At 40.2% G+C, this 17,473-nt stretch overlaps 1 protein-coding gene across 7 annotated transcripts in view; it reads right to left on the bottom strand.

The window, feature by feature from the left end:
* PPP1R12B (protein phosphatase 1 regulatory subunit 12B) overlaps positions 1 to 17,473 on the bottom strand; it is a 205,852-nt gene that overhangs the window by 129,512 nt on the left and 58,867 nt on the right. For all 7 annotated transcript variants that reach the window (XM_041759164.1, XM_041759205.1, XM_041759157.1 and 4 more), the window contains exons 4-10: positions 14,883 to 15,042; positions 13,446 to 13,590; positions 11,903 to 11,977; positions 9,892 to 9,971; positions 8,629 to 8,771; positions 3,586 to 3,698; positions 446 to 649 (exon numbers count right to left, since the gene is read on the bottom strand). In XM_041759164.1, the coding sequence (XP_041615098.1) occupies positions 446 to 649; positions 3,586 to 3,698; positions 8,629 to 8,771; positions 9,892 to 9,971; positions 11,903 to 11,977; positions 13,446 to 13,590; positions 14,883 to 15,042 (920 nt within the window). The remainder of the gene's footprint in view (positions 1 to 445; positions 650 to 3,585; positions 3,699 to 8,628; positions 8,772 to 9,891; positions 9,972 to 11,902; positions 11,978 to 13,445; positions 13,591 to 14,882; positions 15,043 to 17,473) is intronic.

Here is a 17,473-nt window from a genome sequence, read left to right as displayed (position 1 = left end):
ATATCTAGTAATGAAAAAAATAAGGCACTTAAACATTTTTTCCCAAGTCCTAAGTTGCCTGAGCTTCATTAGGCTCAAAAGACCAGCTAAGGAACTTTGCTTCCAAACACTGAAAGAATTCAATTACTGGAATTGGTTCAAGGGACACTTAGGCCATATCCAAATTTTCATGTTCCTGACTAAATTTATTATTTTATTTGTCCTAGTTAAGGAGGGCAAAGAAGAATGACATAAGGTATGCCAAAAGGTAAAGGGTTTTTCTTCTTTGACCAAGTAATAACAGCAAGCGAAGAGCCAACTGATTAAACTATCAACGTGCCATCTCCCTTTAAAGACTCTGTACTTCCAGAATCAAATTAGAGACTAGAAAACACTTTCACTTGCTCCTGAGATTGAATTTCCATAGAAATTCCCTGGAACCCCCCACACCCTGCCTAAACTGCACCTTATCTTTGTTGTCCAGGAGAGCAGAAATCCGAGGACTTGACGATGACCGGTAGATGGAAGAGCTTCGGTCCCTTAGAGCTTCCCTGGGATTGGCCACCTCACTCAACATGTTGTGGCTGCCAGTTTTTCTGAGCCCCAGTCTCCACGAAGAAGGAGATTCATCTTTGGGTTCTTCCGGCTTGTTAAAAAGGCTGGAGGAGAACTAGAGGGAAGAAGCAAAGAAAAGATGAAAAAAAGGTCCTGGTGATTCTTTTCAGCCTACTTGCCTTTTCCCACACTTAACTAAGTTCAGTGAAGCAACATAAGGCAGTCCAAGGAGAACAAATATATGGCAGGCTTTCTGCCAATGTTCCCTTCCTCACCTGGCAGGCGCTAATAACCGCTCAAGGCTCCCTTTCTCCCTGAGCCAGAAATAGCCTCAGATTCTTAACACAGTACTTCTACTGACAGAGTTGCTCTCTGAGAAATTAAACACTATTTGCTCTCTTACCAATGAGTACTGACCTAGAACACCAGGAGATCCACGTTCTAGTAAAAACATCTTCTCTTGCTTGACTCATTGTGTAACTGAAAATAGGACATTTTACTTCTCTAGGTCTCAATATGCTCACCTGTAAAATGGTAATAATGAGCTTAATTCCTTCTTACAGTATGTGGAGACTAGAAAACACAGAGGAGCTTTAAGGTATCAGCTTTAAGGTAAGCTGATTTAAGTTGATACTAATAAAAATACTAAAATTCACTTCACTCAGATTCTAATTGCCTATTTTAAGGAAATAGCTTATTTGATCTTGGCAGCAGTTCCAAGTGTTTCAGATTTCACCAAGCAGCAAAATTAAAAAAGAAAAAAATGGTAGATGTCATAGAGTTGCCATCTTTTAGCTTTTGCCAGGAGAACATCTTTCAAAAACTTGATTACCATCTCTATCACCATCATTTCATTAAAAAAAGAAAAACATTTTGGGGTGCCTGGGTGACTCAGTTAAGCGTCTGCTTTTGGCTCAAGTCATGATCTCAGGGTCCTCTGAGATCCTGTGTCAGGCTCCCTGCTCAGTAGAGAGCTTGCTTCTCCTCCCTCTGCCTCTTGTGCTGTATCTCAAATAACTAAATAAAAATCTTTAGAAAAGATTTTAAAAAGAAAAACATTTTAACTTCGGAAAAGAAAGCTTTCTGGAAAGCTTACATTGTCTGTAATTACCTCATTTTGCTATAAACCACAGAAAACATCATAGACTAGTATTAGCCCAAACACCAGTCTGAGATAAAACTGGTCTTTAGAACAGCAGTCAACAGTCCTTCCCTGGAATCTGGGGGACCTCTGCAAGACGGCTTTGGTGTTTCACCAGATATCAGGCCACCTTTACTGCCTGGTATAGTGAAAATGCAATAGAAACTCTAAATCATTCGTCTCCAGCTCACACTCAGATTTTCTTTTAATGTCATCTCAATGTATATATATATATATATATTTTTTTTTTAAGATTTTATTTATTTATTCATGATAGACGTAGGGGGAGAGAGAGGCAGAGACACAGGCAGAGGGAGAAGCAGGCTCCATGCAGGGAGCCTGATGTGGGACCTGATCCCGGGTCTCCAGGATCACGCCCTGGGCCAAAGGCAGGCACTAAACCGCTGAGCCACCCAGGGATCCCCTCAATGTATGTATTTATGTACTCCTTCCAGCTTTAGAAGCTCAATCATGTCAGCTCTTTAAAAGCCACCCTGATTCTCAGAGGAAAAATGCCTTTTCCAGCATTATTTTAGCAAAGTGTAATAAGTATACGTTTTTTTTTAATTTAATTTTATTTTTTTAAAGTAAGCTCTATGGCCAATCTGGGGCTTGAACTCATGACCTGGAGATCAAGAGTTATATGCTCTCCTGACTGAGCTAGCCAGGTGCTCATGTATTTTTTAAAATTTTTATTTAGTATTTGTCTTTTAAAAAAGCAAGAAGTCTAGGGGCGCCTGGTTGGCTCAGTCACTTATGCATCTGACACTTGATTTTGTTTCACTGGCTTAGGTCATGATCTCAGGGTCGTGAGATCAAGCCCTGCATTGAGTCCTGTATTGGGCTCCCCACTGTGCATGGAACCTGCTTAAGATTCTCTTTCCCTCTCCCTCTGCTCATATGCATGCTATATTCAAAAATAAACAAAAACATTTTTTTTAATTTTAAAAAAGCAAGAAGTCTAGTCACACCTAGAAGCAGTGGGAGTATGTGAGGTACAGCTAAATGACCGGGTAATGAGTGGGGGGAATTCTATCTGAAACATCTCTACAGATACACAGTGATGCTTGTAGGAATAAATAGGAAGCCAGGCCTTTGTCTCCTCATCTCTACAATGATACTGTCATCCTGTCTTTTCAATTCATGAGGTACTATAAAGATCAGGAAGTTAGTATCCATAAAACCACAGAGTTTTTTCAATAGCTTTCTTCCCAAGAACTCATATCAATTCTTAATCTCAAAACTAATTTTTTATTAGTTGTTCAACAAGTTCTTTCTACCTCTGCTCTCTACTCATTATGATGAGTACCATACTCTACTTATGAAAGTAAAATTTTAAACAGGAAGTAAAAAAAGGACCTAAGTCATCAAATCAATTAATACTGAATGTTAGATATCTTCCTAGCCCAGTCTGAGTTTTTCACATACTCACCTTACTTAGCCTTGAATAGGCAATAGACAAAGTTTCTTTGGTCCCAAATTATTATATCCTATGTTATCTAAATACATTGTAGCCAAATTTGTTTAGTGATGGATCTGTAGCTTTTATGGGCACTGTTATAAATGCAATGTTTATGTACCTCCCCATCCATACCTTGAAGCCCTAATCTCCAATGTGACTATATTTGGAGATAAGGTAGCTGTCTGCAAACTAGGAAGAGAGTCCTCACTAGCAACTGATTCAGCTGGCCTCATGATCTTGGACATCCCAGCCTCCAGAATTGTGAGAAATAAATTTCTATTGTTTAAAGTTACACAATCGGTGATATTTTGCTATGCCAGCCTAACCAGACTAGGACAGGTAAGATGTATCTGTATTATCTTGCAAGACTGTATCTTTAAAGCCTTTCAAAGTATGTTACCATAGCAGGAGAAATATAACATTCATACTATATTTGCAAAATACTCACTCTCCTAGCTGAAGAGGCAGAGAAGGTATTCTGAGCTGGTGTTGGTATCTGTTCCGTGATAATACTCTTGCTTTCAGAGTTGGAATGGTTGACAATGGCTTCTGGCTTTTTATCTATTATTTAAGACAAGAGAAGCATCAAGTGCAAGTATGAAAACCTTATCTGTATATATGCACTTTTCTGCTAACGGAAAAGGTTTAATCATTATCAAAACAGATTACTAGGGCTATGTAATGCTTGGACTTAAACTAAAATGAAATCTCTAGCTACTGTTGCTGAAAGGAAATAAAGTCAGTAGTAAAATTCCTTTCTTGTAGGCTCCAATTCCCAGATATGTAACTGAAAACTTTCTCCACATTATGTATCATATACAAAATTCATCAGTAAGTACATAATAAGAATCTACTCTGTTTTGGGAGATTGGGCAGGAAAAACCAGATACATCTTGCTTTGTAGGTAATTATAAGCATGACAAGAGATAAGATGTATAATAATAATAGTAACAACACAAGATTATATATAAGTTAGGTGCTAAATTGGTTGAGTTGGATCAACGGGGCTTTATGAGCCCAGAGTAAATCCTCTGAGGGAGGAAACAACAAGCAAAGATGCCATAGAGAAAGCTGGAAGACAAATGCCAACTGGTAGGAGGAAGAAAGGGTATGAGTAATGACTCAAATCAAAATACACCCATCTGTTGGTCAGTAATTTAAGCTTAAGTAGGCCTAATTTAAGGAGGCCTAATTAAAGTAATGAATATTCTTGGAATTACAATAGGAAATAAAGGTAGAAAGGATTACAGAGGATATTGTGAGTTAAGCTATAGAACTATAGCAGGCAAACCCTCTTAATGAACAGCAGTCCACCTTAAAGGTCCATTACATGGAAACTGTCTCCTTCGCTGCTACATCAGTGCCTGCACCCAGGAGGTGTGGTGGGGCCTTCTAAACTATGTTCTCTGGAAACAGGGCCCCAGAGTAATCCACCTATGAATTACATGACAATTTTAAGCCATGTTCTAGCTGTGTGACATTGGGCAAATTACTTAACATATATGAACCTCTATTTTCTCACTGATTAATCAGGGATTTTAATTCTTGCCTATAGAGATAATGTTTTAAATTGCATCGCTGTCCATATAACTCTGGCCATAGTGAGTTGGCCATCATTTCTTGTGGTTATTGTGAATATTCAAGGTATTCTTTAAATATTACCTGAAGGGACGCCTGGGTGGCTCAGAGGCTGAGTGTCTGCTTCTGGCCCAAGGCGTGACCCTGGGGTCCTGGGATTGAGTCCCGCATCGGGCTCCTTGCAGGGAGCCTGCTTCTCCCTCTGCCTGTGTCTCTGCCTCTCTCTCTCTCTCTGTGTCTCTCATGAATAAATAAATAAAATCTTTTTAAAAAAAACACTTTATTTTATAAATATATATATATTTATAAGTAATATATATTTTAAAATAAATACAATTATATATAAATATATAACATATATTATAATTATATATACTTATAAATATAATTATATATACTTATAAATATAATATATAATATATATTATATTATATATATATATATATATAATCTGAATATCTCTATCCCCAAGAAGTATACCTTACTAGCCAAATGTGACAGCTTACAGTAAGAAATCCCCATGAATCTAGACCTCTGGGTAGTGGCCTTTCAGACTGACCCTGGGCTTGGCAAGGTGACTTTCTATGGCCTCTCGGACATTAGTAAATGTGACACAGCAGAGGCTTGGAAAGTGGTTGTGCACTGAGCCTTGCCCTCTCTTCTTGTGGAATCCAACTGCCGTGTGAAGAAGTAGGGGCTAGTCTCCTTGATGAACATGGTTCACTTGCCTCAAATATCCTAATCAACTACCAGAAAGGTAAGACCATCCAGGACCAGCCATCCCCTAGCTGACTTACCAACTGACCACCAGCACATGAGTAAGCCCAGTATTATCACGTGGAGCAGAGAAAAGCCATCCCAGTAAAGTCCTTCCTAAATTGCCAACCAATAGAGTTGTGTCTATATGTTATTTAAAGCACCACTAAATTTGGGGATGGCTTGTCATTTAGCAATAGGTCACTAATATACCAAATGTTTAAGTCAAAAATAGAAATCCAAATCAAACTACTTACATTCACCTCAAAATAGAATTAGTATTCTTTACAACTACATTTATATGTAAGGCACATGAAAAATGTCATTTTATGAGGTCATATCTATGGATCTTTTTTTTTTAATTTTTATTTATTTATGATAGTCACAGAGAAAGAGAGAGAGAGAGAGAGAGAGAGAGGCAGAGACACAGGCAGAGGGAGAAGCAGGCTCCATGCAGGGAGCCCGATGTGAGATTCGATCCCGGGACTCCAGGATCGCGCCCTGGGCCAAAGACAGGCGCTAAACCGCTGCGCCACCCAGGGATCCCCCTAATTGGATCTTTAAAAACAGGATAAGCACATTCAATAAATACTTGTTCAGTACATACATAATGTGTTGGGCATCATTTGGAAAGGTTTAGACATAATTCAGCTCCCCACATTCTTCCAATATACACTTAGGTAACATATATTTATTGAGCACCTACCATGTAGAAGGCCCAGTGCTAGGAATTATGGAAGACAGAAAGATAAACAAGACACACAATACATTTCAGTGCTTCTGAAACTTGCTGGTAGGGGAAGAAGAGAGGAGATGAGAAAGAAATGACACTAATATTAGATAGTATAAGTAATATAAAAGAGGTTCAAACAAATAGCTACCAGTCAGAGGAGGGGAGAAAAACTTGTGTCTGTGATGATAAGGCTTCATAAAGGAAGCTGATTTGAGCTGGGCTTTGAAACATGAATAAAGCTTCAAGTGGCAGAAATGAGCAGGGAAGCTTGCTGGAACCATCTGGCTTCTGCCTACATCAGGCTACACAAAGTGCTAACTGCTGTCTCTTTCTTGACCTCTCCCGTCCCACTCCTATCCTGGCTTTTGTGATGCAAAAACACACATCCTGTTTTTCCTCAACCTCTCTGACCATACCATCTTTGCCTCCTTCACTTCCTAAACATAGGATGCCCCATGATTCTTTTTTATACATCTTTTCTCTATAATCTCTTCCCTTGGGAAATCTCATCCTTTTCCATACCTTTAGCTTCTATTTTTCTTAGGGAGATAATTTCCACATTTCACTCGGCCCCTGCTTCTCTGAGGAGTCCCAGGATCTCAGGCACACCATTCACCAGCTATGAAACCCAGTTTGCCTCACCCCTTACAGGGCCAATTTCCCACTCTAAAATGTGGTGATAATACATCCCTCAGGGTGTGGTTGTAAGTGCACTGCAGAGTAAAAAGCACTACCCCCCAAAATTTTTAAAAATAAATTAAAAAAAAAAAGCACTACCCAAATGTAAAGTGTCATTATAATCCCCCAAACTAAATATAATCTCTCTTACTAGTGAATACCAATGACTACGTTTATACCTCTCATGTGGCATGTTTTTTATTCATGTATATGCCTTCCTATCCCCGTGTATCCCCTAGATGTATCCAACAAAAGCATTTAATGAATGTGAATGTGTGTCCTGTGTTGGGCATCATGCAGAGACCTAGGAGTAAATGATAACCCTAGAGTTCCCAGCCGAAACGTTAAGTGCTACAACAGATAAGTATGAAGTGCTAGAGGGATACAAACAGGGGAGCAATTATGTTCAGGGGAAAACAGTGAGGTGGGCCACTCCTTTTCAGTTTTTGGTATAGGAAAACCTAAAGGAAGGCCTCTTCATCCTGGTAAATCCTATGGCTTCTAACAGAAATCACTCAGTAAGCATTTGATGGTCAGAAGTGAATTCCAAGGTGCAAATAAATGCTCAGGGATAGGAAAGCCCAGGGCATGTTTGGGGAAACCAAGCAATCCAGCTTGGTTAGTAGATGACACTGCTGATGGACAACACTGGAAAGGTCAGCCGAAGATACATTATGAGAGATCTTGAAGGTCAGGCTACAGGGCTTGGGATTTATACTACAGGCAAAGATGGTTGTGGGGAAAGTGGTTGTAGATGGTTTCTGGACAGAAGTCATCAAAGGTATAGTATAATCAAAGGGTGTTTGGGGCATGTAGGTGACTCAGTGGTTACTCTTTTCTCAGTGTTTGCCTGCCTGTATATCATAATCTATGGGTGATTCTACAGCTTATTGATCTGACCATGCTCAGCACCTCACCCTCCCTGTTGGGCTTCTTGTCTTGCCGTATGATAAACTTAAGAGATGCCAAATGAAGCATATATAATATCAACAAGAGTCATAAAGGTAAATATGATTTTGTTCCTTCTTCAATGCCCAACTCAGGAATTGAAGGACCTTCGTGTAATCAGAAGGAAAATGAAGGAAATCAGAATCTTGGGATTCTGTTTAGGGAATCAGATGAATCTGAATATTAAATGCAAATTTTCACCAGCTGGTTAAGGATACTTGACCAAATGTGCCTCTGCAAGATCTTACCTCCTCAGCCTCTAAGCATACTGAATTTTAGAATCTGGTCTCTACACTCTACCAACCCAAGATCAGACAGCTGGCTCTTTTACACAATATTTTTGGAAGGTACTTGGGTGGCTCAGTTGGTTGAGCATCCAATTCTTGATTTCTGCTCAGGTCATGATCTCAAGGTCATGGGATCAAACCCACTATTGAGCTCTGAGCTCAGCACAGAACTGGCTGGAGATTCTCTCCCTCTCCCCTTCCTTGCCTGCTCACAGACATATGCATGTGTGTGAGGGCTCTCTCATTCTCTCTCAATAAAATAAATAAATCTTTTTTTAAAAAAGGAATTTTTTGTGCACCTTAGCATATGGCTACATAGAAACTAGTACACATATTCCAACATAGCTTACAGCTTTCACAACAAAGTTTTCACTTGAAATTCGGTACCTTATCTTTGAACACTAACCTTGAAGCTCTTTTTGGAGCCCTCTGAGGCCCTTAGCTCTGACAAGCAGTGACCTCCCTGCAGTATGGAGACAGAGGTTCTGTGCTATCAACACATTGGCATTACCTGCCTCCTTCTCAGCTTCTGACTCAGAAGCTTCATCTTCACCCTCCTCCTCCTCCTCGGAGCTGGAGCTGCTGGACTCTTTGCTTTCTTCCTCCATTTCTTGGGACTTGGGTATCTCTTCTTCATAGAGCATCTTCTCTTTGCTAAATTAAAGATGACAATTTGAGTGTAGCTCAGAAATGGCAAACTATTTAAGTTCACTGACAAGCATAAGGAGAATAAATCCTTCTTTACATCTACCTTTTTCTGAATTCTTGGGTTTTTGCAGATTGAGGTTTAGCATTTGACTTCAGAATATTACTCAAATAAACCTAGCCCATTCAGCACACAAGATAAACGAGGGCCATGAATCTTAACAATGATTAGGCAGGTAAGTATTTTCAAAAAGTCATTTAACAAATGTTTACAGAGTGCTTATTACAGGCCAGGAATCATCCTAGGCCCTGGTACAGTGGTAAACAAAATACACATGGTCCCTGAGTTCATAGAACTTAAGAGTTTCATAGAACTTAGAGTTAGTGATGCAACTAGGACTAGGAACCCCTAAGCTGGCGGGGAAATGTATAGAGTCTCAATTAATTTCTAAATTTAAAACACATTCACCCGGGACGCCTGGGTGACTCAGTCGGTTGAGCCTCTACCTTCAGCTCAGGTTGTGACCCCAGGGTCCTGGGATGGAGCCCCGTATCCCCTGGCATCAGACTCCCTGCTCAGCAGGGAGCCTGCTTCTCCCTCCCCTCTGCCCATAATTGCATGTGCTCTCTCTCAAACAAATAAAAAATAAATTAAAAAAAACCACATTCATCCATCCTCAGTATCTCCTCCATATATCAATGCCACCTTCTTGCCTCTCAAACATCCCATGTGTTCAAAGATCATTTGGCTTAAGCTGAACAGTTTCTTTACTGTATAAATTCTTTTTTTTATTTTTTTTTAATTTTTTATTTATTTATGATAGTCACAGAGAGAGAGAGAGAGGCAGAGACACAGGCAGAGGGAGAAGCAGGCTCCATGCACCAGGAACCTGATGTGGGATTCGATCCCGGGTCTCCAGGATCGCGCCCTGGGCCAAAGGCAGGCGCTAAACCGCTGCGCCACCCAGGGATCCCCTACTGTATAAATTCTTAAATTTTTTATTTTTTTTTTATTTTTTTTTTTATTTTTTTTTTTACTGTATAAATTCTTAAACCAAGTACATCATACACACATATGCACCCACGCACACCAGAGCTCATCACATTTCCCAAGCCGTGAATGTCTTACTTCTTAAAGAGTCCACTCTGTAACTTGCTGTTCAGGTCTGACTCAATGAGCTTATTCCGTGTCTCCTTTTCACTTCGAAGCTGGAAATTGAGAAAACAAGAGAGGAAAGGGAAGAAGTTGACTATTAGTAAAAATCAGCAGCGATGAGAACTCAAAATAGTGCTGTTATTCTGAAGAAAACAGGACCGACACCAAAAAGGGAAGAAAGAACTGAGAAAAAGAGGAACCCATCGGTTGGGCCTCCTTAGAAGACAATGACAGGGAAAATTCCTCATCCAAGGTAAGAGAAAAATCATGGTGTTAGAGCTTCAATAAAACTGCTCTTATCAAATATCCAAACCCAAATCTCAAAGAAACTCTGGCTTCTAAAGGAAACTAGCTGGCTCAGTCGGAAGAACATGTAACTCTTGATCTGGGGTTTGTGACTTCGAGCCTCATGTTGGGTGTAGAGAGATTACTAAAAAAATAAATAAATAAACTTAAAAAGGGGGGTGGGGAGGGGAAGCCTGGCTTCTGTTGGATTAGAAAAGGCAAGTGTGGAGGGGAGAAACTTTGAAAGAATTCTTGACGACCATACACTGAATTAGGCTGGCAATAGTTCTCAAGAAAAAAAATAGGTATTCAAGGGGAAATAAGTCCTTGGAATAAATTGGTATTTAGATATATGCTCTAGAAAAAAATGAGTTTATATCTCTGGACCCCAAAGTTATGCAGGAAGCAAAGATGAGAACCATTCCTAGTGTAGAAATGTCATTTAGTGAAATATTATTTATGTTCAAATACCAAACCATGCTGGGTATATTATTTTTGCAACTTCTATGTGAGTCTAAAAATTATTTCAGAATAAAAAGTTTAAAAAACTACAAAAACCTAACTAACTGAAGTATACATCTTAGGAAGGCTGATGCTGCTAGAGAACAGCTCTGATTCTGTGTGTGGTGAGTCCTAAGTCTGTCTAGATTCCAGATGTTCACCAAAGAAAACAAAATGAACTGAAAGTTGTGTTTGTCTGAACTTTATATATGCAATTTTCCCAATAAGCCTTGAAGTCACGAGGATCTTCACTCTACCGGTCCAGACGTGATAGAGTTGATCTGTCCTACCAGTGAACTCCACAGTTCTTTCTTTCAGAACCACTCTAAGTTTCTCTCTTTGTCCTAAACTTGAGTTCACATGCCTTGAGCCACAACACATGCAAAGGAAAACACAAAGGAAAGCTAGTGATTTTTTTCTGTCCCACTCTGTTCAGACATCAGCCCTGATCATCAGTAGCTGATCTTTATTCTCCTTGCCCAAATTACTCATGCCACTTACAGGTAGAAAATGTGAATTATTCACTGTGTATCTTGAGGTTCGGTTGGGTTTTTTTCATTCTGCACTCGGTACATGGGTACCATACTTAGGTAGCTCTCCTATACAGCACTAAGCAACAGAATGGTACGTGCAACCAAAAATTAAAAAATTTAGAATGAGAAGGGAGGATTGAATTCTGAGTATCTGATAAATCCTGAATACGTATGAATCACTGACCAAGTACTGTCCAATGCCAAAAGACAGGTTTAGTTTGTGGCCCCAGTTGCTTTGTTAAGAAAGAAATATATTCCTCTCTGTAATGAATTTACTTTAAATAAAGATGTCCTTTCAGTCAATAAGGGAAGAAAAAAGTTATGAGATGTCCTCTACCTTGGTACTCTCTATTTGGAAAAGACTGATTTGAGTACACCACATTCACTTTGTAGAACTCAATAGTAATTATCAGTTTGTTGTTCTTGTCATTTTTTTATTTTCAGCTGCTTGAAGGCTACCTTTTAACGAGTGAACTTTAACAACAAATGGTTTCTGGGATATTTTCTAACAGACTGTTGCTAGTCCCTGAGGGAACAATTACCATCTCCGAAATGTAGATATGCCCATTTCAGCTCTCAGGAGACATAACTAAAACAAGGGACTGAGGTACCTGGTACGGACTGCACTGTTATAAAAGCTTTAAAAGCATTAACCAAAGCCTTACCACATTCTGCTTCTTCTGGAGCATCTCCAAGTGCTCCACAAGCCCTTCATCAGCCACATCAAACGGTGTCTGGCCCTGGCAGAGGAAAGGGGTACCATGGTCAACAGAAAACAGAAGTACTGATGCTGTGACTCTATCAGAGAACTATTCGATATCCACTTTATGCCTTTGTTCCAGTGATAGCTGCTTCCCTAACTTATCTACTTGACATTATAGTAACGCCGTCATCTATCACAGAGGAAACATTATAAGAAACAGCAAGTCCGCTGGGGCACCTGGGTGGCTCGGTTGGTTAAGCGTCCAACTCTTGATTTTGGCTCAGGCACAATCTCAGGGTCATGAGATCAAGCCCTCAGGCAGGCTCCATGTGTGGAGCCTACTGAAGATTCTCTCGGTTTCTCCCACTCTGCACACCCCCCACCCTGCCTGAACATATACTCTTTTCCTTTAAAACAAAACGAAACTCAGCAAGTCTTTTAAATATATGTTTTTATATTTTATAAAACAGTATTGAGGAAATCACCATATTATCTCTAATGCTTATTGCCTCTTGGCAAATAATCAATTGAAATCTCTACCGGTACCTGTTTTAAAATGGTCTTAATTGCTACAATAAATCCAGTAAAGGGCTTTTAAAAGCCTCGGAAAGAGGGTACACATGTGCACTAAAGATTAAGTCATAGCAGTCATGCCCCTTTAAGTGAGAGAAGAGTGTCTCTTTTAAGAAACATCAGCACAGTTCAGGACCCTAGCTCATATCGGGGGATGAAAGCCAGGTTCAGGAAAGACATGAGGCAGGTAAGAACAGCTACTAAATAACAAGCCATGGCTCTGGATGCTCTGGATTCCTAGAAAATCACTAGATGTAGAGATAGGAGTTCTAGGGCCTCTAAAGTTGCTTGAAGTGAGGCTGAATAACTATTTTTAGCCATACTCAAGGATTTTGTCATTATACTTTGTTTTTTTAAAAATATTTTATTTATTTATTCATGAGAGACACACAGAGAGAGGCAGAGACAGGCAGAGGGAGAAGCAGGCTCCCTGCGGGGATGCGGAACTCGATCCCAGGACTCCGGGTCACATCCTGAGCCAAAGGCAGACAGATGCTCAACCGCTGAGCCACCCAGGTGCCCAATAATGTTTTTTTAAAGACTGGATGAGAATAGAGTTCAGCTATCAAAAGTCTTTGAATTAAAAATAAAGTAAAATAAAACCTTTCATATTTCACCACAGACAGCAATCTTAGGATTTCCCAATGCCCATTTTTGCCAAGAGCAAATATCTTTTTTCATATTTATTTTAGGGGCTTAAACATAAACAGAATCAGAATGCTGATCAGTACAGTCATTTTATATGGCGAACATCTCTGTGTTGATAATGTGGCAGTGGGCAGCGAGGAGGCTGTGAGGAACAGAGCCAGAGCTACCTGTGATGTGTATTTCCCCGGACAGGAAGCCCCGGCCATTTAACTGAGATCTTAAGCCTTTTGTTCTAGAGACGTAGTCACGGATTTCACTGCCCTTTCAGAGTCAGGCATACTAACCAGCTTGTTCCTGACATCCATGTCACAGAGTGCTTCTGCCAGGATGGAGCAAGCCTCCTTCACTCCCCAGTGTGCAGCAGCATGGAGGGGAGTCCAGCCATCGTAATCCTGAACATTGAGTTCATAGCCAGCCTGGATTAAAAGTCTAAGAAGAAAACCCCAAACAAGACATTTATACCCTCTATATTACAGCTTCCTGCTGAATAAACTATCACCTGATTGGTGTTTCAGATTTTGGCTCTGAACCACTGGGAAGCTGTGATCACTTCTGTCCTCTAAGGCACAACTTGGGCTTCACGGTTCCGACACTGAGAACCAACCACACAGGGCAGTTATCAATCCACTCTGAAAGGTCACAGGGTATTTCCCAGGCACATCCGTGTGACGCCACATAAGAGGAGTGTTTAGAAAGGCGTACACCTCTGAGATTCACTAAAGCCTAACTAAATCTGCCAAACCACACAACTCTGCCACAAGGTGTGTTTTCCATGCCCCAGTATGAGGAAAGAACATCTAAAATGAGAACTCCATTCTCTTCGGGGCACTTTACTTACTAACTTTCCAGTTGATCTTTACAGGAACTCATACGTTTACTGCAGACTCTCAAGCTCCCAACTCTGCGAAGTATTCAGGGACTTCTTGCTAACTACAAAGCTATAATCTGTGTGCGTAAAGGAAGGAAAGTAGGACTCCTGAGGCCCCAAACTGTACTGGCCTGATTGAGGTTACCTATATCACGGGCCTCCAGACACCTAAGAAGTGAGCAGAATATGAATGTCACTCTCAGGCAGAGACGGTCTACCGACACACTGTCACGCCTATTAGAAACCGCAGAGTAGGTGGGATACGAAGCTCTGGAGGATTCTGGCAACAGCCCCACAGACAATGCTTTTGCTACCCATGTATTTGGGAAAGTCTGTCAACAGTAAGCACCAAAAGCTACATTAGCGTGTATGGATGTAAGGAAAAATGGAGCATGTAGAGGAGCAGAATCCAAATTCCCTCATGCCAGTTTAACTATCCTACTCTAATGGGACCCTACACACTCAAGACCTGTAGCATTCATCTAAGGAAACCAAAGAAATTATCTATGTCCAAAAAGGACCCAAATGATCACATGTCACCAGAGGAGGAGCCTGCAGGAATCGTAATGATAAATCATAGAACTGGAAGAGATCACGTAAGGTCATCTTCTAGGCCAGTGAACCTCAACCGTGTTTCGTATCATACAGTCAGTGAGAAGCCAGAGTGACAGCAGGAGGGTGGGAGACCATCTATGGATTAATATCAGCAATATATAAGTAAAAACCGCATGATCAGAGAGGAAAACAATTAGGAAACACATTGTAGTTGAAAATCTAATTCGGCCCCTGCTTCCAAAACCCAGCTCATCTTCCCCTGGTCTACCAAACTCCTGATTAATGAAACGGACAATACCTGAGGACCTCAGAGTAGCCCTTGGCAGCAGCCACATGGAGGGCTGTGGCCCCTGAGCGAGGCTGCCTTACATCCTCTATTTTCCCACTGTTGAGCCACTGGCGGGCATCCTGTAACATCTGTTGTTCCTCTTCTTTTCTTGACTGCTCTAGATCAACTCCTGCAGAAACCGGATAGCCAGCATTAGTAAAGGTCGATTTAAATTTGACAGGATATTTCCCTTAGATTCTAAATACATCATAAAAAAAACTACAAATAACAGGTTAGTCATCAAGTTGGGTATTCATCAAATTTACTCTTTATTTAGATGAGCAATGACATTTATACACATATTAGTAGTTTCACTAGGGTTAAATCATCATTTTAAATACTGTGTGATGGCAGATCCACTAAAGGAACATGATTAAAATTGTCTTCAATTTTAAGAACATAAAGACCAAACTGGACATTAGTTTTGTATGATGGTATTTGTACCACACTACACACTTCAAAAGCCTTTTACATATTAAACTATTTTAGCTTCTCAATAATCCTTTGAGGTAAATATAATAGATATTATTGTCACCATTTAACAGATGAGGAAATAAGCATAGAAAGGCTAGGTGCCTTGCTCAAAGTCACAAAACATACTAGAGCTGTCACTGGAACTCTGACATCCTGGGTCCCGGTCCATTGCTCTTTCCCACTTACTACTCCGTAAGACCCGTATCAAAGAATCTTGGCTTCAGGTATGGTATACTTTAAACACTAATCTACTCCTAATGCTCATTTCCATAGTAGGGAAATACACTGACTTGAAGCTATATAACCTAGAGCAGCGGAGTAGGTCACGTGCAGTTAAAACTTCCAAGAGAATGCAGCTTTTGTTTTGCTTTAAAACATTATAGAGGGATGCCTGGGTGGCTCAGTGGTTAAACACCTGCCTTTGGCCCAGGGTGTGATCCTGGGGTCCTAGGACTGAATCCTGCATCAGGCTCCCTATGAGGAGCTTGCTTCTCCCTCTGCCTGTGTCTCTGCCTCTCTCTCTGTGTCTCTCAGGAATAAATAAATAACGTCTTTAAAAATAAATAAATAAAACATTATAGAGAACTCCAAAAAGTTCCTCCCTTTAGCCAGCAACTCCCCAACATCCGTGCCACTGAAAAGGGGCTGGAGTGGGGCATTCCCCCTTATATAAAATAAGGACATGTCCCAAATACAAACATCCCAAAGAGTTCTATACTCATAAGCAGGCTTTATCTGTGCTTGGTCTACTTCTTTTCAACTCAGTTAAAAAAATAAATTAAATAAATAAAAACCTGTGAACTATCTAAGGATTACCTGTCTGATTTAGGGAGACAGATGGGGTAAAACGGTATGCAATTTATTTCTTTTTTTTCTAGCGTCACTGAGATACAATAGACATATAACAACACTGTGTAAGTTAAACTTGTATAACATGTTGATGTGATACTTATATATTGCAAAATGATCACTACAATAAAGTTAGTTAACAACAGTATCACCTCACATAATTACCATTTCTTTTTTGTGCTGGGAACATTTAAGATAGCTCAGCAACATTCAAGTTCATAATACAGAATTGTTTTTTTTTTTTAAGATGTATTTATTTATTTATTCATTCAGAGAGAGCGAGAGAGAGGCAGAGACACAGGCAGAGGGAGAAGCAGGCTCCACGCAGGGAACCCGACGTGGGACTTGATCCCGGGTCTCCAGGATCACACCCCGGGCTGCAGGCGGTGCTAAACCGCTGCGCCACCAGGGCTGCCCCAGAACTGTTCATTACAGGGACTGTGCTATATATTAGATCCACAAAAGTTATTTTATAACTGGAAGTTTGTACCCTTTGACCAATATCTTCCCGTTCGTCCCCACCGCTAGCCCCTGGAAACCACCATTCTACTGTTTATATGTTATCATATATTTCTTTCCTTCTCTGTTTGACTCATTTCCTTAGCCTAATGCCCTCAAGGCCCACCCATGTTGCTGTACATAGCAATATTTCCTTCCTTCTCATGGCTGAATAATATTCCATTATATATGTACAATATCTTTATCCATTCATCCATAGATTGACACTTAGGTTGCTTCCATATCTGGGCTATTGTGAATAATGATGCACTGAAAACAGGAGTACAGATATCTCTTTGAGATTTTTTTTTTTTAAGATTTATTTAAGTGAGGAGGGGCAGAAGGAAAAGGAAAGTGAATCCTCAAGCAGACTCCCGCTGAACAAGGAGCCCAACTTGAGGCTCAATCCCAGGACCCTGAGATAAAGAGTCAGACACTTGACCAACTGAGCCGCCCAGGCACCCATCTCTTTGAGAGCTTAGTTTTATTTTCTTCAGTTATATACCCTGAAGTGGAACTGCTGGGTCATATGGTAGTACTATTTTTAATTTTTTTGAGGAAATTCCATACAGTTTTCCATAGTTGTTGTACCAATTTACATTCACACCAACTGTGTACAAGTTCCCTTTTCTCCACAGCCTTGCCAACACTTACTGTCTTTTTAATAATCGCCATTTGAAAAAAAAAAAAGCCATTTGAATAGGTGTGAGGTGATATCTCAGTGGTTTTGATCTCCATTT

The sequence above is a fragment of the Vulpes lagopus genome, chromosome 1 (genome assembly GCF_018345385.1).
Source record: "Vulpes lagopus strain Blue_001 chromosome 1, ASM1834538v1, whole genome shotgun sequence".
Classification (NCBI taxonomy): Eukaryota; Metazoa; Chordata; class Mammalia; order Carnivora; family Canidae; genus Vulpes; species Vulpes lagopus.
This window is presented reverse-complemented; position numbering and strand designations above follow the sequence as displayed.